Raw genomic sequence first — 25465 nt, 5'->3', positions numbered from 1 at the left:
TACAGTCTAAATGAAGTCAATGATGGAAAGGTTTGGTTGCACTCAAACCACAAAAGGTGCTAGATTACATCTTCACTGATCAATACCTTTAATCAATGGTGCAAGCAGTTTTACACAGTAAAATGTGCAATACTAAAGCCCTACTTCCAGACAACAGATGCAATAGATTTTTCCATTTCCATGTAATCCTAGATGCCAGTTTCGATCACAGTCCCTTGCCTCAGTGAAGGTGATTTCCAATTGTGGAAACAAAATAACAGGTTCAATATCCATTTCTGACTAAGAATCAAGTTTTTTTAATTCATTCGTGGGATGTGGGAATCACTGGCTAGGCCAGCATTTATTGCCCATTCCTAATTGCCCTTGAGGTGGTGGTGGTGAGCTGCCTTCTCGAACTGCTGCAGTCCTTGGGATGTAGGTCAACCCTTTTCTTAGACTTCACAGCGATTTGATACAATGGCTCGATAGGCCACTTCAGAATCAACCACATTGCTGTGGGTCTGGACTCATACGTAGGCCAGACCAGGTAAGGACAGCAGATTTCCTTCCCTAAAGGACATTAGTGAACTAGATGGGGTTTTACAACAATCGACAACGGTTTCGCGATCATTAGACTAGCTTTTAATTCCAGATCTATTAATTGAATTCAAATTCCACCATCTGCCGTGGTGGAATTCGAACCCATGTCCCCAGAGCATTAGCCTGGGCCTCTGGATTACTAGTCTACTGACATTACCACTACGCCACCGCCTCCCATTAAGTTGCAAGGAATCCATTTACTGATCTACTAAATATGACTGTTACTTCATATTTCATACACAGCTGATCTAAGTCAAGACTACCACAAGGCAGCATGGCTACTCTGAGTAACTATTAACGATTCAAACAGATTTGAGGACTTCTCCGAAATGGTTTACTTTTCCCTACACCAATAAGGACAACAGTACCGTTATAAGATCAAAACTTTGTATTCAGTAGGTTAGTTACAGATAAACTATTTGCTCTTGTGGGGGAATAAGGAACAAAATGGAACAATCTTAAAATTACAGCTGATCAATTAAGAGTGAAGTCATAATGAATTAATGCATTTAACATCCCACATATTCTCCAATGAGTAATTTGCCAATTGTGAAACTTGGACTACACAAATCCAAATCTGGCAATGATAAAAAAAAAATGTAGGTTTTGCTGCATAAGAGATTTGGTCCTCTATTTTCCTTTCCATTGCATTTAACTCTTAAAAATATACCAAGGTTATATTTCCCTCTGGTCTCATGAACCTACTGTGACCCCACCCAATTTCCCATGGTCCAACCGTTGCTTGATTGTACATGGGGTCCTGGCACTATTTGCATCCTCTTAGGAGTTAACCTAAAAGTGTGGAGAGAAATTCAATGTGGTTACTGCAAACATGCTGCAGGATCAGGAGGTCCCAGGGGAGCGATTCTGAGTGTTTTACAACTGAAGAGCATCCAAAGATGCCACAAACACAGAGCTCCCAAGTTCACAAATTGCTTTGTGAATGCCATAATGGCAATGATCAGGAGCAGCTAAAAAAAAACTATTTGAAACAGAGGAAAGGAACTAGCTAAGTAAACTGTCAAGCCCAATGAAGGTGATGATAAGAGGCCTGAGTGCTACCTCTAGAACCCCTTGTACAGCAAAGCAATGCTGGAAAGATTTTAGTGACTTCACATTGTGAGCCAAAGCAAGAAAACTAACATTTATCATTTTTCATAGTTAACACTTGGTTCCTATTCCATTCCTATTAAGGTGCATTCTTTTCTTTATTCTTTTATGGGACGTGGGCAGCAACGGCAAATCCAGCATTTGTTATAGAGCCATAGAGTCATAGAGTGATACATCACCGAAACAGGCCCTTTGGCCCAACCAGTCCGCGCCGACCATCAACCACCCATTTCTACCAATCCTACATTAATCCCATTTTTCCCTCTCACACCCCCACCTTCCCTCAATTCTCCTACCACCTACCTACACTAGGGGCAATTTTTTACAATAGCCAATTTACCTATTTGCCCATCCCTAACTGCCCCTGAGAAGATGGTGGTGAGCTGCCTTCTTGAACTGCTGCAGTCCATCTGGTGCAGGTAAACCCACAGTGCTATTAGGGAAGGAGTTCCAGGATTTTGATCCAGTGACAATGAAGGAATGGCAATATATTTCCAAGTCAGGATGATGTGTGACTTGGAGGGGAACTTGCAGGTGATGGTGTTCCCATCCGTCTGCTGTCCTTATCCTTCCAGGTGGAAGAGGTCACGGGTTTGGAAGGTACTGTCGAAGGAGGTGTGGTGAATTGTTGCACTGCATCTTGTATATGGTACAAACTGCTATCACAGTGCATTAGTGGTGGAGGGAGAAAGTTTAAGGTGGTAGATGGGGTGCCTATCAAGCAGGCTGCTTTTTCCTGGATGGTGTAGAGCTTCTTGAGTGTTGTTGTTGGAGCTGCACTCATCCAGGCAAGTGGAGAGTATTCCATCACACTCCTGACTTGTGCCTTGTAGATGGTGGACAGGCTTTGGGGAGTCAGGAGGTGGGTTACTTGCTGCAGAATTCCCAGTCTCTAACCTGCTCTTGTAGCCACAGTATTTATGTGGCTGCTCCAGTTCAGTTTCTGATCAATGATAACCACCAGGATGTTGACAGTGGGGATTCAGTGATGGTAATGCCATTGAATGTCAAGGGGAGATGGTTAGATTCTCTCAATGGAGATGGTCATTGCCTGGCACTTGTGTGGCACGAATGTTACTTGCCACTTATCAGCCCAAGCCGCAATGTTGTCCAGATCTTGCTGCGTATGGACACAGACTATTTCAGTATCTGAGGAGTTGCAAATGCTGCTGAACATTGTACATTCATCAGTGAACATCCCCACTTCTGACCTAATGATGGAGGGAAGGTCATTGAGGAAGCACTGAAGATGTTTTCTGCCTAGGACACTACCCTGAGGAACTCCTGGAGTAATGTCCTGGGGTTGAGATGATTGGTCTCCAACTGCCACAACCATCTTCTTTTGTGCTTGGTATGACTCCAACGAATGGAGACTTTTTCCCTTGATTCCCATTGACTTCAGTTTGGCTAGGGCTCCTTGATGCCATACTCAGTCAAATGCTGCCTTGATATCCAGGGCAATCACTCACACCTCAACTCTTCAATTTAACTCCTTTGTCCATGTTTGAACCAAGGCTGCAATGAGGTCAGGAGCCGAGTGGCCTTGGCGAAACCCAAACTGAGCATCGGTGAGCATGTTATTGCCGTTTAAGTGGCAATTGATAGCATTGTCAACAACACCTTCTTTCACAGTCTGGGGCTTCCTCTTGAAGGAGATGACTGTATACAAGACAGAGGAATACTTCAAGAAGGATCCCAAGCCCGAGGAGCTTCACTCTCTTTGACAAGGAGGAGGCCCTTGAGCTTCTGGGCAGGTTGGCCAGGATAGTCCTCATATTAGATCTCATTGGTTCCTGTAAATTGATTGCAATTTTAGTGTAAATTCTTCAAATTGTTTGGAAACTGATTTTGACATTTTTCTGTTTACAGCACCCAGAGATTAACTAAGAATTATCTCAGAATCCAGTAAATCCCTCACTGGAGAATCTGTGGCACACTCAATGCATTCTTCCATCACTTCAGAAGGCATAAATATAATATGCTACTAAACCTGAAACTAAACTTAATCAGATTTATTTACTTTTTATTTCCTTCCAGGAGAATCTCAGCAACATCAAGAGGAGCAGCTGCCACAGAACACATGCATATAAAAATCTATAATTTCAATTTAACACAATACACTAGATACACTGTATGTTGCAGGGCATATTACATTAGTATATATTTACAAGCAGATATTAAAGTAGGGAACACAATATTCCAGTACTTTGGAGCACTAGGAAATTGTAATACACAAGTTTTATTCATATGATTTTCAACAGCTTTCGTGATCATATTTGTGCTGTTTTAAGATAGGCAGCAAATTGTGGGAAATAAAAAGGAGGGAGAAGTTGGGAATTACATTTACCCTCATATGTTTCTGCGCAAATCTCAGCAGTCAACTATACATCAGTCAGGGCAAGGTCTGTGAGCTGACTTCCAGCATGTCGTGTTATCTGGTGAAGATTGTGTGCAATGGTCGGGGGTGGGTGATGGTGGAGTTCTTCAGGAGAGGATACAGAGTGAGAAAATGGGTTTTAAAGCACATATTCTATGTGTGAACAGGTATTGTTCAGAAATTCAATAGTGCACATCACCATGGCTGAAGAAAATGGATAGTAGATTAAGTCCAAGCTTGTTTTTAAAAGCCTGTAAATTATAGGAGAAAAGAAAAAAGATAAAGTTAAGTAGTCCCACAGTTTGAAAAGTCCTGTGGAAGAATAAGTTAAATTATGACACCATGTAATTAGATTTCAACACTGTGACAGTACAGAGATGGAGAGATTTTAGCATGGTGCATTTGGAGATTAGGATGAGAAGAGGAAATCTCAGATGAGTAATGATATCCATAACGTAGAGAAAGATATGAAAGATTGCAGCAGAGCCAGGTTGGAGAACAGTGAAAGAAGGATCATTTATCAATCACTCGATAGCTACACATCAAGAATACACATTGGCCCATCCTAACTCATCCATCCAAAGAAAATCCATAGTCAGCTGCTTCCTTTCTCCCCTAAGTCGGAGCATTAAAGGCTGCAATGACACTACGTCTGTAATTTTCCCAAAGGAGAGTCTTATTTACTTTGTTCCAGAATCAGGCGGAGCCCTGACTTTGAATTTGCATTATTTACAGTGTTTATTGGGGAAAAAACAAAACCATTCTGCACTAATGCTAGTTGTTGTGTAACTGTAACCCAATTGCAAATGTTTCCAAGAATTTGCTCTCACTATCACTAACATTTGGAAACCGCACCCTGAAGGCATTCCAAATGTTCATCACTATGCTTTTTGACATCAGACCTTCTTCCAGTTTGAAGCTATGCCACACTTTAAATTGAAGTAGTGTTTCAGATTTATTTTGCATCTTTCTACTAAGCCTTTTCTTAGTCACCTTCTTTCAAGGCTATTAGAATACAAGTTTCCTGCCAAAATAGCAAAAAGGCAAATTGTAAAAGTAAACCCACATTTCCCATGAGCTGAGATGAGCAACTAATTATATGACATGAATCGATTAGTGCACCACAAGAATATAACCCTTTTCTATAGTATTAGAGTGGAGATCAATGAGCAGTCCACTATATTCTCCCATCCACTCAAAAATGATCATGCTGCAGGACATCATTCAGACTAAAGCTTACAGTGAAAATGTCTATATAAGTTGGTTAACTACCCAGTATTGTCCAATATGTTTACCATATGTGCATAACTGAGATCCAGATATGGCTAATTGCTTTTCTGAATAGTAAATTAAAAATGAGTACAACCAGACATCATTTTTAGGAACATGATCTCAACACATTTGCATGGTGTATACATGTGTACTATAACGTTTTGTGCATTTGTTAGTAAAAGCAGTGAGTGCAAAGGATTCTTCTTCAACTATTCCCTGTTGCATAGCATCCCGTGTTCTAATAGCTCCCAGCATAAATAATTCTCCCTCTAATCTCTCTCCTCATTCTCTCAGTGATCATTTTAAATTGATGATCCCTCATCATGGGAAGGCCAACCAGAGGAAATAGTCTTTCCCTATTTATCCTCAAAATTTTTAATTTCATTAATTTTAATTCTATGAAATTTTTCTTTAGCTTTCACTTTTTGCTACTCCAGTGGAATTAGTCCCAATTCTCAAGACACTCCTCATAAATGTAGTTTCTTAATCCTGGTATCATCCGAGTGAACCTACATTGTATGACTTTAATGTGTCTATAATGGGGCAGCTAAAACTGCACATGACTGCAACCATAAGCCTAGTAATTGTATTTAATATTGCATCTTTCCTCTTGTACTTTATGACCCCAAACGCTATTGTCCTTGTACTCGCACTTTGATTAAATGATGTACTTGTAATCACTTGTAGGTCTCTGTTCACCCATACCCTGAATATCTTTCTACTGGGTTATACTTCCACATTTTACTTCCCAAAATTCTCAATTTTCTGCATAAATTGCATCTGCCACCTTTCCACTACCCTGCCCATCTGCCTGACGTATTTTATAGCCTGGAGGACATGATACGAGCATAGGAAATAGAAGGAGTAGGCCATTCAGCCCATCGAGCCTGCTCAATGGCTGGTCATCTACCTCCACGCCATTTTTCCCCATTTTCCCTATATCCCTTAATGTCGGTGGTATTCAGAAATCTATTGATTTCTGTCTTGAACATGCTCAATGACTGAGCTTCTGCAGTCTTCTGGAGTAGAGAATTCCAAAGATTCACCACCCTCTGAGTAAAGAAATTCCTCCTCATCTCAGACTTAAATGGCCTACTCCTTATTCTGAGACTGTGTCCCCTGGTTCTAGACTCACCAGCCAGAGGAAACATCCTATCCACATCTACCCTGTCACACCCTGTAAGAATTTTGTAAGTTTCAATGAGATCGCCTCTCATTCTTCGAAACGCTAGGGAATACAGGCCCAGTTACTGCAATCTCTCCTCATAAAACATTCCTGCCATCCCAGGGATTAGTCTGGTGAACCTCTGTTGCACTCTCTCTATGGCAAGTATATCCTTCCTTAGATAAGACGACCAAAACTGTACGCAATACTCCAGGTGAGGCCTCACCAAGGCGCTATATACAATTGCAGCAAGACATCTTTACTCCTGTACTCAAATCCCTTGCAATGTAGGCCAACATACCATTTGCCTTGCCAACTGCTTGCTGCACCTGCATACTAACTTTTAGTGATTCATGAGCAAGATTCATGAACAAGATCCAGATCCCTTTGGACATCGACACTTCCAATCTCACACCACCTAAGAAATACTCTGCCTTTCTGTTTTTTCTACCAAAATGGATAACGTCACACTTATTCACATTGTATTCCATCTGCCACGTTCTTGAGCATTCACTTAGCCTGTCCAAGTCCCCTTGAAGCCTCCTTGCATCTTCCTCAAAATTTACATTCCCACCTAGTTTTGTGTCATCGGCAAATTTGAAAATATTACGTTTGGTCCACGCATCCAAATCATTTATATAGATTGTGAACAATGGTGGCCCAAGCACTGATCCTTGCGGTACCCCACTAGTAACAGCATGAGAATGAGGCGTTTATTCCTGCTCTCTGCTTTCTGTCCATTAACCAATTCTCAATCCGTACTAGTATATTATCCCCAATCCCATGTGCTCTAATTTTGGTTTTGTTTAATCTTATCAAAAGCCTTCTGAAAATCCAAATACACCACATACACTCGTTCTTCTTTATGCTACAAGTAACATCCTCAAAAAACTCCAACAGGTTTGTCAAACATGATTTCCCTTTCATAAATCCGTGTTGACTCTGCCAAATCATATCATTATTTTCCAAGTGTGCAGTTATCACATCCTTTATAATAGATTCTAACATTTTCCCTACTGCTGACGTCAAACTAACAGGTCTGTAGTTCTCCGTTTTCTCTCTCGCTGCCTTCTTAAATAGTGGGGTTACATTTGCTACCTTCCAATCTGCAGGAACCTTTCCAGAATCTATAGAATTTTGAAAGAACCACCAATGCATCCACCTCCTTCAATACTCTGGGATGTAAGTCTAAGGGATTTATCAACTTCCATTCCAATTAATTTTTCAAGTACTATCTCTTTATTGATACTAATTTCTTTCAGTTCCTCATTTTTACAAGTCCCTTGGTTCCCTACTATTTCTGGGAGATTTTCTGTATCTTCCTCAGTGAAGACAGACACAAATTGTTTAGTCTATGTGCCATTCTCCACCACAAATCTCCTATCTCCACCTGTAATGGTCCCATATTTGTCCTTGCTAATCTTTTCCTTTTCACATACCTAAAGAAGTTTTTACAGTCCACCTTTATGTTTCTTGCTAGCTTGAATTCATATTCTCCTTTCCCTTTCTTTATCAGTTTCTTGCTCCTCCTTTGCTGGATTCTAAATTGTTCCCAATCCCCAGGTTTACCAATTTTTCTGGCGACCATATAAGCCACTTCCTTTGATCTAATGCAATCTTTAATGACTTTTGTTAGCCACGGTTGATTCACCTTTCCTGTTAGGTTTTTGTGTCTTAGAGGAGACGTGGCAACGATAATATCGCAATTCGAAAATCACAATATGATGAGGCAGATTTTATGAAAGGGAAATCATATTTGATGAATCTATTAAAGTTTTTTTAGGATGTAACTAGCAGGGTAGATAAGGAAGACGAAAACCAGTGGATATATAGTATATTTGTATTTTCAGAAGGCATTCGATATGATGCCACGTAACAGGTTGTTACACAAGATTAAGGCTCATTGGGATTTGAGTAATATATCAGCATGGATCGAGACTTGGTCAATGGACAGAAAACAGAAAGTAGGAATAAATGGGTAATTTTCAAGTTGGCAGGTTGTAACTAGTGGAGTGCCGCAAAGATCAGTTCTTGGGCTTCAGCTACTTATAATCTATATAAATGATGTAAATTAGGGAAACAATTGTAATATATAATATTTGCTGATGAACAAAGCTATGTGGGAAGGTAAGCTGTGAAAAGGATGCAAAGAGGCTACAAAGGGATATAGACCAGTTAGGTGATCTGGCAGATGTGGGGAACTGGGAAATTATTTACTTTGGTCGGAAAAATGGAAAATAATTAATTTTTTTTAGAAAAGTGAGAGACACTAGTAAATATTGATATTCAAAGGGATTTGGGTGTCCTTGTACATGAATCACAGAAAGTTAACATGCAAATAGAGCAAACAATTAGTAAGGCAAATGAAATGTTAGCCTTTATTGCAAGGGGATTGGAGTATAAGAGTAAAGAAATCCTGCTGCAATTCGATAGGGCTTTGGTGAGACCACATCTGGAATACTGTGAACAATTTTGGTCTCCTAATCCAAGGAAAAATATATTTGCCTAGGAGGGAGTGCAACAGAGGTTTATTAGATTGATTCCTGGCGTGAGAGGGTTGTCCTATGAGGAGAGATTGAGTAGAATGGGCCTACATTCTCTGGAGTTTAGAAAAATGAGTGTTGATGTCATCAAAACGTATAGAATTCTTAGAGGGCTTGACAAGGTAGATGCTGAGAGGTTGTTTCCCTTGGCTGGAGAGTATAGAACTAAGGGTTGTAGTCTCAGGATAAGGGGTCATAGTCTCAGGATAAGAGGTTGGCCATTTAGGACTGAGAGGAAGAGAAATTTCTTCACTCAGAGAATCCTTGGAATTCTCCACCTCAGAGGGCTGTGGATGCTCAGTTGATGAGTATATTTAAGACAGAGATCAATGGAGTTTTGGGCACTAAGGGAACCAAGGGATATGGGGAAAGGGTGGGAAAATGGAGTTGATGTACAAGTTCAGCCATGATCTTACTGAATGGTGCAGCAGGCTCGAGGGGCCGTATGGCTTACTCCTGTCATTTTTCTTGTGCTCTGCTTCACTTGTGCTCTGACTTCTGTGTAGTCAGCAAATATTAAAATCTTGCTTCCGATACACCAGTCTAAACGTTCAACAAAATTGGACCCAGTTGGGGTACAATATTTACAACCACTCACCAATTTGAGCATCATCTTTTAAAACTAATCCTTTTGTTTTTTGTCCCTCGATCAACTTCCTATACATGCGACAACAAATCCTCTTATTCCAAATGCTTAAATTTTGTAACATGCCACCTGAGAGAATTACTGAACACCATCCTAAAAACCTATATTCACTACATTTAGTACATTCACTATCAATGCAACCAATTAAAAACAAATATAAAACTGAATTTCCTGTTTCCAGTACAAAAGCTGAAGAGTCCAATTTCCCCAGCCTTTCTTCATATACTAGGAATTAACTTCACAGGTTTTTTTTATGTAGATTCTCTCGGTCTTGAATATTTCCTTTTGTCTATAATTGGCAAAAATGTGACATACACAAGTTACAACCTGACCAGAGCACTGCACAATTTTAATATTCTCTATTTGCTTTGTTGGTTGCTCCTCTGTTGAGGTTGGATAAGGTAAATACCGAGTCTGCTCACATCCCTTTCAACGTTAGCTTTTCAAAAACACTATTCATGGAATGTGAATATCACCTGTGTTTTTCTCTATCCACATGCAACACTTTTCACTTCTTCATAATAAATTTAATCTCTTATTGCTCCACTAGTTTGACTTTACCCAACTAATTTCCTACGACGATTTAATCTGAAGGAAGTAGATGGAGCCAAATTAGAATTGGGAGTTGCATATAAAGAAACAACAGAATGGGAGAAAGAGCAGAGGTTTAAGTTGATGAATAAGGCATCAACTATGACAGGGAGAGAGCAATGAGGGGGTAAGTGGGCAGCTATGAATATAAATTTGGTGGAAGACCATATATAGATGGTAATGTTATTCATTATTTTATTTCACTGTTAATTTCAGCATTTATATTCAGTTGAAAATTACTCTCCTAGTTCAAAGATTGGAATTCTGAAAATCAAATTATTTTTGCTTCAATGTGTTGTATTTTCTATAATCAATAAAAGGTAGTTTGAGGAGAATGCACCCAAGAAGTCATAATCTGTAATTTTCCTTTCAGATATTTGCTGATCTGATCAGATTTCTAGTTCTTTTTATTTTATTCATAAAAAGGAATGTCTGACAATGAAAGGCATGCTGAACCACACTCATTCATAAAGAATACAGTTAATAAATTCTGGTCAAAATCTTCACAATGTCCTTTTAAGAATGATTAATCCAGACCAAAAATGGCATAATTTTAAAATTTTTTTGGATGACATGTTAAGTTTGATGTGGTCCCTATGGAAAGAATTGCAGCTGGTAGAGTATGGTTTGCACTTGCTGCACAGTAGAAATGGTGTCAATTTGGTGCATTATGTAAATGCAGAGACACTTATGGTCACTGCAGCACAATATGAAAGGCTTTGCAGTGTGTTCAGTACAGTCTCAAAAGATAACATGAATTCCTTTTGCTTACTGATCATTTCTCTTTTGAAGACAAGTCCATTATGGTGCCAATCCTTTGCAGATACCCAAAGGAAACTGTCTGGCCATGATCCTAAGATGATTGCTGCTCCTCGGCTGCCACCCCTAATTGCTCCTACTCACTTCCGATGGGTGCTTGTTATATAAATGCATTGGGGTGCCTGGATCTGATGATGCTTGTCAGGTAGAATGTGTGATGCAACCTCCTGTGAAGTGCTTGAATCTTGGTTGAAACCAGATGATGAAGCATATCTGCAGAAGAAGCCAGGAGGAATAGAAATGCAAGATGTTAAATAGTTGTGTGACAGAATTACCTCTAACAGAGTGAGATGCCAATATATTCAGTGTCATGCTACTGTTGTGCAAAGTATGCCTTTGTGCCTTAGAGAAAGTAAGACTGAGAAAAGAAAGATTCTTGCTGGGTGGTGGCAAAATGCCTCTGTCATCAACTCCTGCAATAAACTAAGCTGAAGATGTTGATCATTTATTTAGAATTTGGGTAGCTCTTAAACACTGGCAGAGGACTTCCTATTGTCAGTCTGCTTATGGTGGCTATATGCAGTCTTCTGGAAAACACCAAGACATCTAAGTATTAAAAATTGGTAAAGCATGCAGACAGCCACACTTACTGCCAGTTCAAATCCCTCTTTGTCAGTGCATTTTCATGCAACATGAATGCAATTTATAGTGGCAGTGTTGGTTTGGAGCAAACCTTCCAATTTTCATGTCAGAGTGCAAGTTACTTATGTTCCCCAAAAAGAATTGCACACTTCAGCTTTACCGATATAAAAAAACAATTCTGAAGAAAATTATCCTGATGTCTTGCAATTTTCCTCTCTGGAGGTGTTGCTAACCTGAACTATACCACCTGAAATATACTACAGTATAATTGTATGCAAAGGTGGGTACCCATATTTTTCACCTTTCCTGATACCACAAGCCTTTTTCTTTACTCTCTACAGCCTCCATTCAAGTACATTTAGCCTCTCTTTCCCTCCAAATATATTCTCCTACTTTGTTGTATTTCTTGTTTCCGAATCTCTCAGGAGTCATCTCCAAAAGGGAGAGATTTTCTCCACATTCCCCTTTGACTCCATTATCTTTACCAGTAAAGAACATCTTCAGGAAGCAAAAGAAAAAAGCACTGTGCATGAGGCAAGAGTAGCTGTTCTCAACACCAACACAGCTTATGAATATGGCACCAAGGAACTTGAGCAACAACTGAGGTCACTGTGTGCCGAAGGAAAAATGCTTTTGAGGCTGGAGTCATAACGAACACGAAGAAAAGTAGTAGTGGTCGTTGGAGGCAATCATCACAACCCCAGATCATTCAAACAAGGTGTTCCTTCGGGTATCTTTGGCCGATCGCCAGCTGCTTCATCAATGTTCTTCCGTATGGTGTATGGTCAGTATTGGCGCTATTTGTTTACAAATCCACAGTTTTCTGCTTCCACTGATAATGAAGTTGCCTATATCAGCCTACAGCAGGATTTGGACACCATTCAGGCCTAGGCTCACAAATGGAAAGAAATTACCATCACCAAAATGAAAAATCCGTGAGTGCGTGTTTGCTTTTGTTTATGTAATCTGCAGGTTTAAAAATACATGCAGAACACTCTGCCTTTATTCCAGAGAATAAGGAGTTTACAGCACAGAAGGTGGCCATGTGTCCTATTTTTTCTACACAGGCTCTTTGCTGGAGCAATCCAAAATTAATCTTACTACAATGTTATCTTCCCACAGGTTTTTCTCATCTTGTGATTTAAATGTCTATCAATTCTTCTCTTAAAGATGCCATGATCTCTCCCTCAATTACTGCCTGTGGTGTGGTATTCCATGCTCAAACAACTCCCTGCAAAAAAAACTTCTAATCTTTTCTGCATTTCCTTTTGATTGCTTGGACTGCATCAGTGTTTTTACAACACTAAGTAGCAGTTTATTCAATGATTCTATGATTCAATACACGACAAATTTATTTCTTCATCTAAGTTTATTTGCAGTTCCTTCTCCTTGTGTCTACTGGTTCTTTTTATTCTGGCTTTCCACAAAATACCTTTCTACAGTCACCTCATCAATTTCGTTTTTTAAAACTTTAGATTTTATTATGCCACTTTTTTTTCTAAAAAGTGCAGATTATGGTTCCTTATCTGAACTCAACTTCCTGGCATAGTGATCTGAAACAAGGAATCTTTTGTCTTCTCCAACTCTTTTCCACTGCCTCCAGCATCTTATATGGTGATGGCACTGAATCAGAATGCTGAGTAGAGCAACCAAAACAGCCATTTAAAGTTGTGTTCTACTGATTCATCCCTCTGGACCACTATTTTAATTTGCTTTTTCAACTGCTTCTCTTCATGATGATACTTTTCATGTTCAGTCAATTGTTGCAGGTACTCATTTTTGTGAGTCCCCACATTATAGCCTTCATTTCATCATATTTACCATGTTTTCTATATAAAACACAAGAGCCGGAATTTTACCTCCCCCCAAAGAGCGGGTTGGGGTGTAAAATGGAGTTGGAGACTCAGGGGGCCGTTCCTGATCCGCTCCCGCCTCCGCCACCATTTTACGTGGGGCGGCCGCAGTGAAAAGCTGCCCGCCCACCCCAGGCCAATCAAGGCCCTTAAGTGGCCAGTTAACAGCCACTTAAGGGCTTCCACCCACCGCCACGGAGATTTTACCCTTGGCTGGTCAAGTGGCCTGACAAAAGCAGGCAGCTTTCTGATGGCCTAGGGGGGAGGGGGGGGCCTCATGGTCAGGCACCCTGTGCCTGACGGAAGGCTGACCACAATGCCCCAACGACCCCCAACACCCAATACGCCCCTCCAATCAACCACCGTTGCCTCGCCAGGGCCCAACCAATTATCCCGGCGAGGCCCCAAAAACTTTCCTTTTCTCAGGGCATCCTTCCTGTTCTTGTTGAAACTGGGTTGCAGTCCCAACAGCGGCCACTGCTCCCAGTGACGCTGCTGGGACAAAGAGTTGCCAGCCCACTGATTGGCCAGCAGCTCCATTAGGTGGGACTTCCTGCAATGAGGTGGAACTCCTACCTCAGACCAATTAAGGGCCCGGGGGCCGTAAAATGCAGTCTGGAACCCCAGGCCAGACGGAGACAGGCTCGCCACCGACTTTTCAGTCGGTGGACGTCTCCCATCCGATGAAAGTAAAATTCCGGCCAAGTTTTTATTTTTGCTCACTATAATAAATGTCTCACATCTGGTAGCTTCAATGTGCTGAAAAGCCATCTACAAAAAGCTTACAGGCCAGTAATAGGGCAAAACCCATGCTGAAATTAGCCCAAAAATGCTCTAGTGCAAAGAGGGAACTAGAGGTGAACACAGATAAGAATGGCAAGTACAGCGATAAAATATTTTTTCAGAATTGTGACAGTAAGAGTAATGGGGAGCAAGCTGGAACTGTAAAGAATAAAAGAAATGGAAAGGAAAAGATAATTAATTAATAGTTTTCTGGAAGTGCTGATCAAAAGGAAATTATTGATTTGTCAATTACTGTAGTACAACAAATATGCCAGATAATTATGAAATCCATTTGGAGCAGGTAGCTGATGAATCTTCATTCTCTTTCACCTAATGCATTGGCTGCGGCAGATGGTATTCACTCTTGTCTATTTTGTTTGTCATTAGGTGATTAGTTGCTCTGGTAGACTTTAAAAAAAATTAAGATGAGCACTTTCATTAATAGGGCTCATCTCACATATATAGATATGCTGGTAGGGGGGAATGACAGTTGCCATGAAGTTTGATGAGCTCATGTTCAAGCAACTAACTCAACCAAAATAATTCTTAAACAGCCCCACAAGTTGTTGAGCCTATGGATTCCAGCACAACTACTTTTCATCTTTCTTCCTTCTCCCCAACAACCCAGAAGTCTTAAAATATAGCACCAGCACACAGCAGGATCCATTCCCACCGTACCAGAAATATAAAAAAGCAAGAAAATTCCACCCCCTTATAAATACAACGGGAGAAAAATTTAACAGATTAAGAGGAGCAGTGTCAAGCAATGTTCAGTTCCAAAGAATGTGAGACTGTGCTTAGTTGATCAGGAGTATGACACTCAAGCACTCAGACAAACATGCTGATCATTTTGTAGCCTCACAAGTGCTTGTAAAACATACAAACTTGGGAAGCCAGATTTGCCGCTGGATTTAAACAATGAGCAACTCAATGAGACACGTGTTCAGCTCATACTCTGTGAGCCTGTTAGTATAGCCAAACAGAGCACTGAAGGGTAAAGACAGAGATTAGAGTACTGAAATTTGCAGGGAGGCTATTTCAGGGGTAGAGATGTTCGATGTGGAACTTCTCCTTGTCCCATGATTGCAACCCTGACCTCATACCAAATCCTATGCTCAGAGGTATTTGTATATTGTGGTAAGGTACCCACCTCAATTATGGTGCCAATAAAGCAGCTGTTTCAGCTGAAGTGGGGTGGGGGGGGTGGCGGGGGGCAGGGGGATGGAGAAGGCATTTTTCAGTGGCCCAGACGTGGCATAAGTGGACAGTCACTACCAGCCTAAGATCTACACATCAAAAATGGTACAGGACTCCGTTAACAATAATATTGTCAACCTAGAAATAGGTCTGTTTCTCCTTGAAAATCACGCAGCTTTTCCTCAATCAGGCACATTGAGGAACTCTCAGATGCATTCATCAAGGGTGGACTAAAATCTAACATAAGAATGATATTCCTAAATTAAGTCTCTTTCTCACAGAAGGCAGATTATTTCTTTCCAACAATAAGCAAACTCCAACTCATCTAATATGACTCATTCCACTACCTTAAAATTAAACATCTCCCTCCCAACTACATTCGAAAAATTGTAAGCATAAACTATACCATCAATCTTCCCAACAGATACCCACACCCCTCCAGCTTCAGGCACAATATTTTCATCTTGGTCAAAACTCAACATATAGGTTCAGTGCATCACAGCTATAAGAAGATGCCTTCTCCCACTGTGCAAAGCACAGCTATTCCCAAAATAAACATCTGGTCAAAACAATCTGTGGGTCATAAAGCAGTCAAAGTGGGTAACATTAAGACTCCACCAGAACTCAGGACACAACAAACAGTCTGGAGTGCTTTTCCAGCAGCCCCCAAGAACTTCTCCTATACACAGCCTTAATACCTCCAAAAGAAGATCAAAATGAAATCATAAAGTAGTAGCATTTCTAATGCTCCATCGATAAAAATTGATTAAAACCCTAATTAACTAATTAATAAGTAGAGTAACTAAAGCAGAGGGAGGAGATTACTGTATTTAGTCAGCATTTAATATTTATAGTAGGAATCTAGCAATAGGGACCATATCGTTAATTATAACAATTTAGTAAGGATTTAATAAGTATTTATTTTTATTTATTAAATAGTGCTCGAAATGTCAGTTAGAGGGGTGAAGTGCTTCACCTGTGAGATGTGGGAGGTCCGTGATGCTTCCAGCGTTCCGGACGACAACATCTGCAGGAAGTGTACCCAGTTGCAGCTCCTCACAGACCGCATGGATCGGTTGGAGCAGCAACTGGATGCACTTAGGAACATGCAGGTGGCAGAAAGTGTCATAGACAGGAGTTTTAGAGAAGTGGTTACACCCAAGGTGCAGGCAGATAGATGGGTGACCGCTAGAAGGGGCAGGCAGTCAGTGCAGTAATCCCCTGTGGCTATCCCCCTCTCTAACAAGTATACCGTTTGGATACTGTTGGGGGGATGGCCTATCAGGAGAAAACAGCAGCAGCCAGAGCAGTGGCACCACAGCTGGCACTGTTGTTCAGCAGGGAGGGACAAAGCGCAGAAGAGCAATAGCTATAGGGGACTCTTTAGTCAGGTGCACCGTTAGGCGCTTCTGTGGATGTGAAAGAGACTCCAGGATGGTATGTTGCCTCCCTGGTGCCAGGGTCAAGGATGTCTCTGAACGGACAGGGGGCATTCTGAAGGGGGAGGGTGAACAGCCAGAGGTTGTGGTACACATTGTTACCAACGACATAGGCAGGAAGAGTGACGAGGTCCTGCAGGGGGAGTTTAGGGAGTTCGGTACAAAGTTAAAAGACAGGACCTCTAGGGGTGTAATCTCGGGATTACTCCCTGTGCCATGTGCCAGTGAGGCGAGAAATAGGAAGATAGTGCAGCTAAACATATGGCTGAACAGCTTGTGTAGAAGGGAGGGTTTCAGATATCTGGACCATTGGGATCTCTTCAGGGACAGATGGGACCTGTACAAGAAGGACGGGTTGCATCTAAACTGGAGGGGCACAAATATCCTGGCTGCGAGGTTTTCCAGCGTCACTCGGGAGGGTTTAAACTAGTGTGGCAAGGGGGTGGGAACCAGAGCAGTAGGACAGCAAGTGAAATAAATGAGGGGGAACTAGTAAATAAGGCCAGTAAGACTAAGAGGAAGAGCAGGCAGGGAGATGTTGCTGAGCACAGCGGGACTGGGTCTGAAGTGCATTTGTTTCAATGCGAGAAGTATAACAGGTAAGGCAGATGAACTTGGAGCTTGATTAGTACTTGGAACTATGATGTTGTTGCTATTACAGAGACTTGGTTGAGGGAAGGACAGGATTGGCGGCTAAATGTTGCAGGATTTAGAAGCTTCAGGCGGGATAGAGGGGGATGTAAAAGGGGTGGGGTAGTTGCATTACTGGTTAAGGAGAATATCACAGCTGTACTGCGGGAGGACACCTCGGAGGGGTCATGCAGCAAGGCAATATGGTGGAGCTCAAGAATAGGAAAGGTGCAGTCACGATGTTGGGGGTTTACTACAGGCCTCCCAACAGCCAGCGGGAGGTAGAGGAGCAGATACGTAGACAGATTTTGGAAAGATGTAAAGGTAACAGGGTTGTAGTGGTGGGTGATTTTAACTTCCCCTATATTGACTGGGACTCACTTAGTGCTAGGGGCTTCGATGGGGCAGAATTTGTAAGGAGCATCCAGGAGGGCTTCTTGAAACAATACGTAGATAGTCCAACTAGGGATGGGGCCGTACAGGACCTGGTATTGGGGAATGAGCCCGGCCAGGTGGTCGAAGTTTCAGTAGGGGAGCATTTCGGGAACAGTGACCATAATTCCATAAGTTTTAAGGTACTGGTGGATAAGGATAAGAGTAGCCCTCGGATGAAGGTGCTAAATTGGGGGAAGGCTAATTATAACAATATTAGGTAGGAACTGAAGAATTTAGATTGGGGGCGGCTGTATGAGGGTAAATCAACATCTGACATGTGGGAGTCTTTCAAACGTCAATTGATTAGAATCCAGGACCAGCATGTTCCTGTGAGGAAGAAAGATAAGTTTGGCAAGTTTCGGGAACCTTGGATAACGCGGGATATTGTGAGCCTCATCAAAAAGAAAAAGGAAGCATTCGTAACGGCTGGAAGGCTAGGAACAGACGAATCCCTTGAGGAATATAAAGACAGTAGGAAGGAACTTAAGTAAGGAGTCAGGAGGGCTAAAAAGGGGTTATTAGAAGTCATTGGCAAACAGGATTAAGGAAAATCCCAAGGCTTTTTATACGTATGTAAAGAGCAAGAGGGTAACCAGGGAAAGGGTGAGCCCACTCAAGGACAGAGAAGGGAATCTATGTGTGGAGCCAGAGGAAATGGGCGAGGTACTAAATGAGTACTTTGCATCAGTATTCACCAAGGAGAAGGACTTGGTGGATAATGAGCCGAGAGAAGGGAGTGTAGATAGTCTCAGTCACCTCATTATCAAAAAGGAGGTGGTGTTGGGTGTCTTGCAAAGCATTAAGGTAGTTCAGTCCCCAGGGCCTGATGGGATCTACCCCAGAATACTGAGGGAGGCAAGGGAAGAAATTGCTGGGGCCTTGACAGAAATCTTTGCATCCTCATTGGCTACAGGGGAGGTCCCAGAGGACTGGAGAATAGCCAATGTTGTTCCTTTGTTTAAGAAGGGTTTCAAGGATAATCCAGGAAATTACAGGCCGGTGAGCCTTACGTCAGTGGTAGGGAAATTATTAGAGAGGATTCTTCAGGACAGGATTTACTCCCATTTGGAAACAAATGGACTTATTAGCAAGAGACAGCATGGCTTTGTGAAGGGGAGGTTGTGTCTCACTAATTTGATTGAGTTTTTTGAGGAAGTGACAAAGATGATTGATGGAAGAAGGGCAGTGGATGTTACCTATATGGACTTCAGTCAAGTCTTTGACAAGGTCCCTCATGGCAGACTGGTACAAAAGGTGAAGTCACACGGGATCAGAGGGGAGCTGGCAAGATGGATACAGAACTGGCTCGGTCACAGAAGACAGAGGGTAGCAGTGGAAGGGTGCTTTTCTGAATGGAGGGATGTGACCAGTGGTGTTCCGTAGGGATCAGTGCTGGGACCTTTGCTGTTTGTAGTATATATAAATGATTTGGAGGAAAATGTAGCTGGTCTGATTAGTAAGTTTGCAGACGACACAAAGGTTGGTGGAGTTGTGGACAGTGATGAGGATTGTCAGAGGATACAGATCGGTTGGAGACTTGGGCGGAGAAATGGCAGATGGAGTTTAATCCGGACAAATGTGAGGTAATGCATTTTGGAAGGTCTAATGCAGGTGGGAAGTATACAGTAAATGGCAGAACCCTTAGGAGTATTGACAGGCAGAGAGATCTGGGCATACAGGTCCACAGGTCACTGAAAGTGGCAACGCAGGTGGATAAGGTAGTCAAGAAGGCATACGGCATGCTTGCCTTCATCGGTTGGGGCATAGAGTATAAAAATTGGCAAGTCATGCTGCAGCTGTACAGAACTTTAGTTAGACCACACTTAGAATATTGTGTGCAATTCTGGTCGCCACACTACCAGAAGGACGTGGAGGCTTTGGAGAGGGTACAGAGGAGGTTTACCAGGATGTTGCCTGGTCTGGAAGGCATTAGCTGTGAGGAGAGGTTGGATAAACTTGGATTGTTTTCACTGGAACGACGAAGGTGGAGGGGCGACATGATAGAGGTTTACAAAGTTATAAGCGGCATAGACAGAGTGGATAGTCAGAAGCTTTTTCCCAGGGTGGAACAGTCAGTTACTAGGGGACATAGGTTTAAGGTGTGAGGGGCAAAGTTTAGAGGGGATGTGCGAGGCAAGTTCTTTACACAGAGGGTGGTGAGTGCCTGGAACTTGTTGCCGGGGGAGGTGGTGGAAGCAGGTACCATAGAGACGTTTAAGAGGCATCTTGACAAATACATGAATAGGATGGGAATGGAGGGATACGGACCCCGGAAGTGCTGAAGGTTTTAGTTTAGGCAGTCATCAAGATCGGCGCAGGCTTGGAGGGCCAAATGGCCTGTTTCTGTGCTGTACTGTTCTTTGTTCTTGAGAGTCATTATCTTGCATTGCAGTTAAGCAGAGCTTTCAGTATCCTCAAACGCAGAAAAACTCCAGGTATCATCGGCAAATTATGTTGACTCCTAAACAGTGAGCAGTTGCCAATGTTTGTCGAGGGGACTTCACTAAATAGTATGTATGTCTTCTCAAAAGAGTATCAAGTGATGTTTGGCAATTTTTTCATTTGTGAATATTGTTAATTCAATATCTGATTCGTAACAAACACCATGTGGAAACTGTAAACATATTCATGGATGTGTTATGGAGTATTTTCCAGTTTAAAAATGTACAAAAGTTGTTTCCCTACTCTCCAGGAGATTATAAAATGATTAGGACTTTAGCTCTGCCCCAATACTTGATCTTATGCTCATTATCCAAGAAGTCAGAGTCCAGAAGGCAGAATTTCCTACGAACGGACACTTGTGTGCAATGTTCCCTCTAATTTCCCTTTGCTATGCGCGGCCCGTTGGTTGCACTGTGCAGCCCCTTTAAGGCTGCCGGTCAGCCCCACATGTGCGCATCTTAAAATGTCCCCTGCATAGTAAGTTCTGGACTGCTGCGCAGTTTAGAGGGAATGTTGCCTGTGTCCTATGCCTACCATGCTCAGAATTAATTATTATCTTTTTAATTATATCAGTAACGGGCGATTGTATGAATTACCTACCACATTCTCCTGCCCTCTCTGAAAGGGGCAACAATCACATCATGGTAAAGCAGCAGACTACTGCAAGTTGTTATTTTATATGCATAAATAAACTTTTTAACTCACGGCTACGCCTACTATTTTAAAAAGGTATGGGCAGAGCGACAAGGTGACAAGCCCCACTGGGGCTGCAAGTGAATTCAGAACTAAACTGAAGTTATTGAGCGGAATCTCCATTGTACATTTCAGACCAAAGTTCAGACAAAAGGTAGTAAATAGAAATTCGGTCTGAAATGAGAGTTGCCAAATTCACAGACTATTCAAAATGAACACATTTACGCCCCATCTACAGTCACGAAATGTAGAGCAATTTCGATCTTATCAAAATGGGTGGAAAACTCGGTTGCCAGAGGAATTGATTCCTCTTAGCTGGCAAGTATACACCTTTAAAAACAACTTTTGGGAGAGGGAGGCGAGAAGGAAAAGGCCTATATTGAACATAACACAATCGGATAAGAGTGAGAAAGACTCAAGTAACGTTTTATTTTGGTGGGAAAATTAATTCTATTGTAATCTTCAAAGAAAACTATTTTCCGATTGGATTCCTACATTTATTTTCAAAAGACACATTTATTTGCACTAAAGCTTACATCGAATCAAGTTTCATGCATCATTCTAGCTGAAAAGCGAGAGGGAGCGGGAGACTGGTACCCAACATTGACTTGTTATTTAGAACATTTACTCCCATAAATCTAAAACGTTTCACAATGAATGATATCTATGGTCGATCTTCTTCGATGACTCAACGTTAAGAAGTGCTTTATTTGCCACTATTGCTACGAATTCCCAGAGCACATGATAATGTACTGGCATGGGACCGGTGTTGGGTAACAACTGCTCAAACAGTACCTAGACTATTGAGTATCAAACCAGACAGGGATGTTCTCTTCAAAAAAGTGTCAATACTTACACAGCGAAATGATACATAAAGCACTTCCAGCCGCTCGGTCTTTCTAAGAAGTTGTACACATCTCCCTGCATGCTCGTCTTGGTCATGTAGGGACGATAAAATCGAGTCGACGAGCTGTTTTTGCGCGTCTTCGCGCCGGCCATGGATTCACTGTTCATCGGAAGGGTTGAATCTGGTGTGTCCGCCTCCGGATTGCAAGAAATGCCTGATCCATTATTAACCACGACGTCTTCCTGCTCAAGTGAAACTGGAGAATAGCGAGTAGCAGCCACATCCTCTGCCACTCCCAAAAACGTTGGAGATTTTCGGTGCCCGTTGAGGGTCAACAGTTGGGAACCTGAGCTTTGCACTTGATCCTGGAGATTGTACATAGGGAATCCATCCGATGCACCATTAAGGTACGACATCCTAGTCTTTTAACGTCGATTCCCGTTGGAATTCTCAATTCAGGCAAGAAATGAAGCCATTCATCCCACGGGATACCCGCCGCGGTCACTGGGTGCGTGTCTGCTGTTACACAATATTGCAGGACTGGCTTGGAGTTCCGACGGAGCAATCCAGCAAATCACAGCTCAGTGCCCTGGAAACCAGATTAAAAAGATGAAAGAACAAATCTTGCTTCTTTCGTCAGTGATCAACACAAGCAAGCCAGCTTCCAGCAACTGAAAGAAATGTCATGAAGTGAAAGGAAACGGGCTGTTTCGTCAGGAGCGGGAATTAGAAAAACCCTCATCTAAATTTAAGTCACCAGTAAAAGACAAAGTGAATATGAATATCAAATAATTAAACCCCACACAATTTCAAGAACTTGTCTTGCGAAGACTGAAGTAGATGCCGTTTTAACGAACAACCGAAAATAAAACAAACTCCGCGCGTTTTTGTTTGCAAATATCAGAGTGAGAGCTGAATGGAAAACAAATGCTTAAGTGTCCAAATGATGTAAAGGACCATTCTTCTTTTCGAGTAGTACCGCCTCTATGTTAAACGGGCTGGTACATATTTTAGATTCTCACGTCTCAATGTTTTTTCTCAATATATATACACAAACAGGACCCCGACGACTGGCGTCTTTGGTTGTCATCAGCTGAAACGTTAACCGCTTTCAGTCGGGGCTGGAAGGAATGTATCGCCTTCTCACTCTCTCAATGAAACAATACCTGAGCAGATTGTCAGCACACGCTCCGCTATTACCTAAAATAAAAGCAAAATACTGCGGATGCTGGAAATCTGAAATAAAAACAAGAAATGCCGGAACCACTCAGCAGGTCTGGCAGCATCTGTGGAAAGAGAAGCAGAGTTAACGTTTCAGATCAGTGACCCAAAACGTTAACTCTGCTTCTCTTTCCACAGATGCTGCCAGACCTGCTGAGTGGTTCCAGCATTTCTTGCTTTTAACTCCGCTCTTACCTGTTGCGGCTGTTGAAGTGCACCCGGAGCTGGAGGCGGCTGCACCCGAAGTTGGCGGTGCCACAGCCGGTTTCTACCGACTGCACGCGGCGCGATCACGCGCAACGCACCCCACAGTGCGCGCACATGCTTCAGTTCCAATCAGCGGAAGTAGACGGTTCTGACTTGTTCAGAGTAACCCCCACACACAAGTTGCAACTTCCAAATCTACCTTACATTGCCATTTGCACCGACTTCTTGGTTTTAAAAGTTACAGTACTTCAATATTGTGACGCTTGAAAAACACATCTATACCTTTAACTGGGTTTGGAATCTTTGATACACTTTTTTAAATTATTTTCATGGGATGTGGGTGTCGCTGACATGGTCAGCATTTATTGCCCATCCCTAATTGTCCATGAGAAGGTGGTGGTGAGCCGCCTTCTTGAATCGCTGCAGTCCATCCGGTGTAGGTACGCCCACAATGCTGCCAGGGAGGGAATTCCTGGTTTTGATCCAGTGACAGTGAAGGAACGGCGATATAGTTCCAAGTCAGGATGGTCTGTGGTTTAGAAGGGAACTTGCATGTGGTGGTGCTCCCGTGCGTCTGCAGACTTTATCCTTCTAGGTGGTAGGCGTTGCAGGTTTGGATGGTGCCGTTAAAGGACATGTGGCGAGCTTCTGCAGTGCATCTTGTATATGGTACACACTGCTGCCATTGTGCACTGGTGGTGCACCCGACACCGTAATGCCGGTTTCCAATTTTCTTGGAGGCTGTGAAGTTCCATGGTGGCACCTGCACTGCGACACAATGGGATCGTAATTTAAATCTGTTACATAATGTTTTGCATGAATTTGTATCTAATTCACTGCGATCCAACTAGGCGTTCACAATCTTATGCATGACGTGCGGCACTCATGTGCCTTCACTTTCCCGTCTTTGAAAAGCTGGCGCCACCGAGGCGAGAGTCATCGATGCCTGCAAGGATTAGGTAAGTTATCCGTTGTTATCTTGTGGAATTTTTTTTCACATCAGGCATTGCCACTGAACTCAATCTGCAGATGTGAGGGAAGAAGGGACCTCTGCAAGTGGATACTGTTAGGGGGGAAGGAAGGACCTTTGCAAGTGGATACTGTTGGGGGGAAAGGGGAAGGACGGACTTCTGCAATCCAACATCAGGAGACGCCGTTAACCTCATCATCAATGTCGCCCCGTCACATGATTGGGGGGATGGCCGACGTCATTATGCTGAATGGCCACCTGACGCATAATCGCGGTGGTGTGGCTGCTAACCTCACAGGTGGGACTGCTGCCATTTTGCGCATCCGCTACCGAGAGATAAAATCCAACCCATAGTGTCCCACCAGAAAATATTGTCCTAGTGGGTAACATTCACGGCAAGCAGGTAGTTTCTCCCACATTCACTGATAGAGTGAATCAGGTTGCAGAAAACTATAGAAAATTTCTGTTTGAGGGTGAAGTGTCTCCACTTTTGCCTGGTGAGGCAGGCAAGTCAATTGTTATCCTTACAGATACAGAGGCAGCACAGTCACTGATGTTGGCAGGTGACATGAATTTCTTCCCCAGTAGTTCGCTGAATGTGAAGGTGTTAGTTCAGGGTATTGATGGAAGCCATTCTCTTATATAGGGTTATTTAAATTGTGACTTGGTCACTGATCCTGTTACTGTTGATGTCATCCCTAGTTTGCCTATTGAAGGTGTAGATTTACTGCTAGGAAGTGACTTTGCTGGGAATAAGGTATTCGCGTCCCCAGTGGTTTCAGAAAAGCCAGCTGAGGCTACTGAAACCAAGATTTTGCAAGAAGAATTTCCCGGACTATTCTCAGATTGTGTTGTGATTAGGTCTCAGGCTCATAGGGTTAAACAAGATGAGATGGATTCAGTTGTTGTGGAGGACAATTTGGGTGTTTGGTTGGCTGAAACTTTTGCAAAGATTTGGATTGGAATGTTGGTGTTAAAGGCTCCAAGGCTAACAATGGGGAATTGTTTAGCAGATCTTTCTTGATTGAGGAGCAACAGGCAGACCCTGATATGAGAAGCTTGTC

At 42.3% G+C, this 25465-nt stretch overlaps 1 protein-coding gene across 1 annotated transcript in view; it reads right to left on the bottom strand.

Annotated features, from left to right (window-relative positions):
• kcnq1.2 (potassium voltage-gated channel, KQT-like subfamily, member 1.2) overlaps window positions 1–23500 on the bottom strand; it is a 1015894-nt gene extending 992394 nt beyond the window's left edge. Inside the window, exons 1-2 of the mRNA XM_068050636.1 lie at window positions 23420–23500; window positions 22013–22592 (exon numbers count right to left, since the gene is read on the bottom strand). Of these exons, the coding sequence (XP_067906737.1) occupies window positions 22013–22419 (407 nt within the window). The 5' untranslated portion in view covers window positions 22420–22592; window positions 23420–23500. The remainder of the gene's footprint in view (window positions 1–22012; window positions 22593–23419) is intronic.
• Between the last annotated feature and the right edge of the window lie 1965 nt (window positions 23501–25465).

This window comes from Heterodontus francisci, chromosome 18, assembly GCF_036365525.1.
Source record: "Heterodontus francisci isolate sHetFra1 chromosome 18, sHetFra1.hap1, whole genome shotgun sequence".
Lineage (NCBI taxonomy): Eukaryota > Metazoa > Chordata > Chondrichthyes > Heterodontiformes > Heterodontidae > Heterodontus > Heterodontus francisci.
This window is presented reverse-complemented; position numbering and strand designations above follow the sequence as displayed.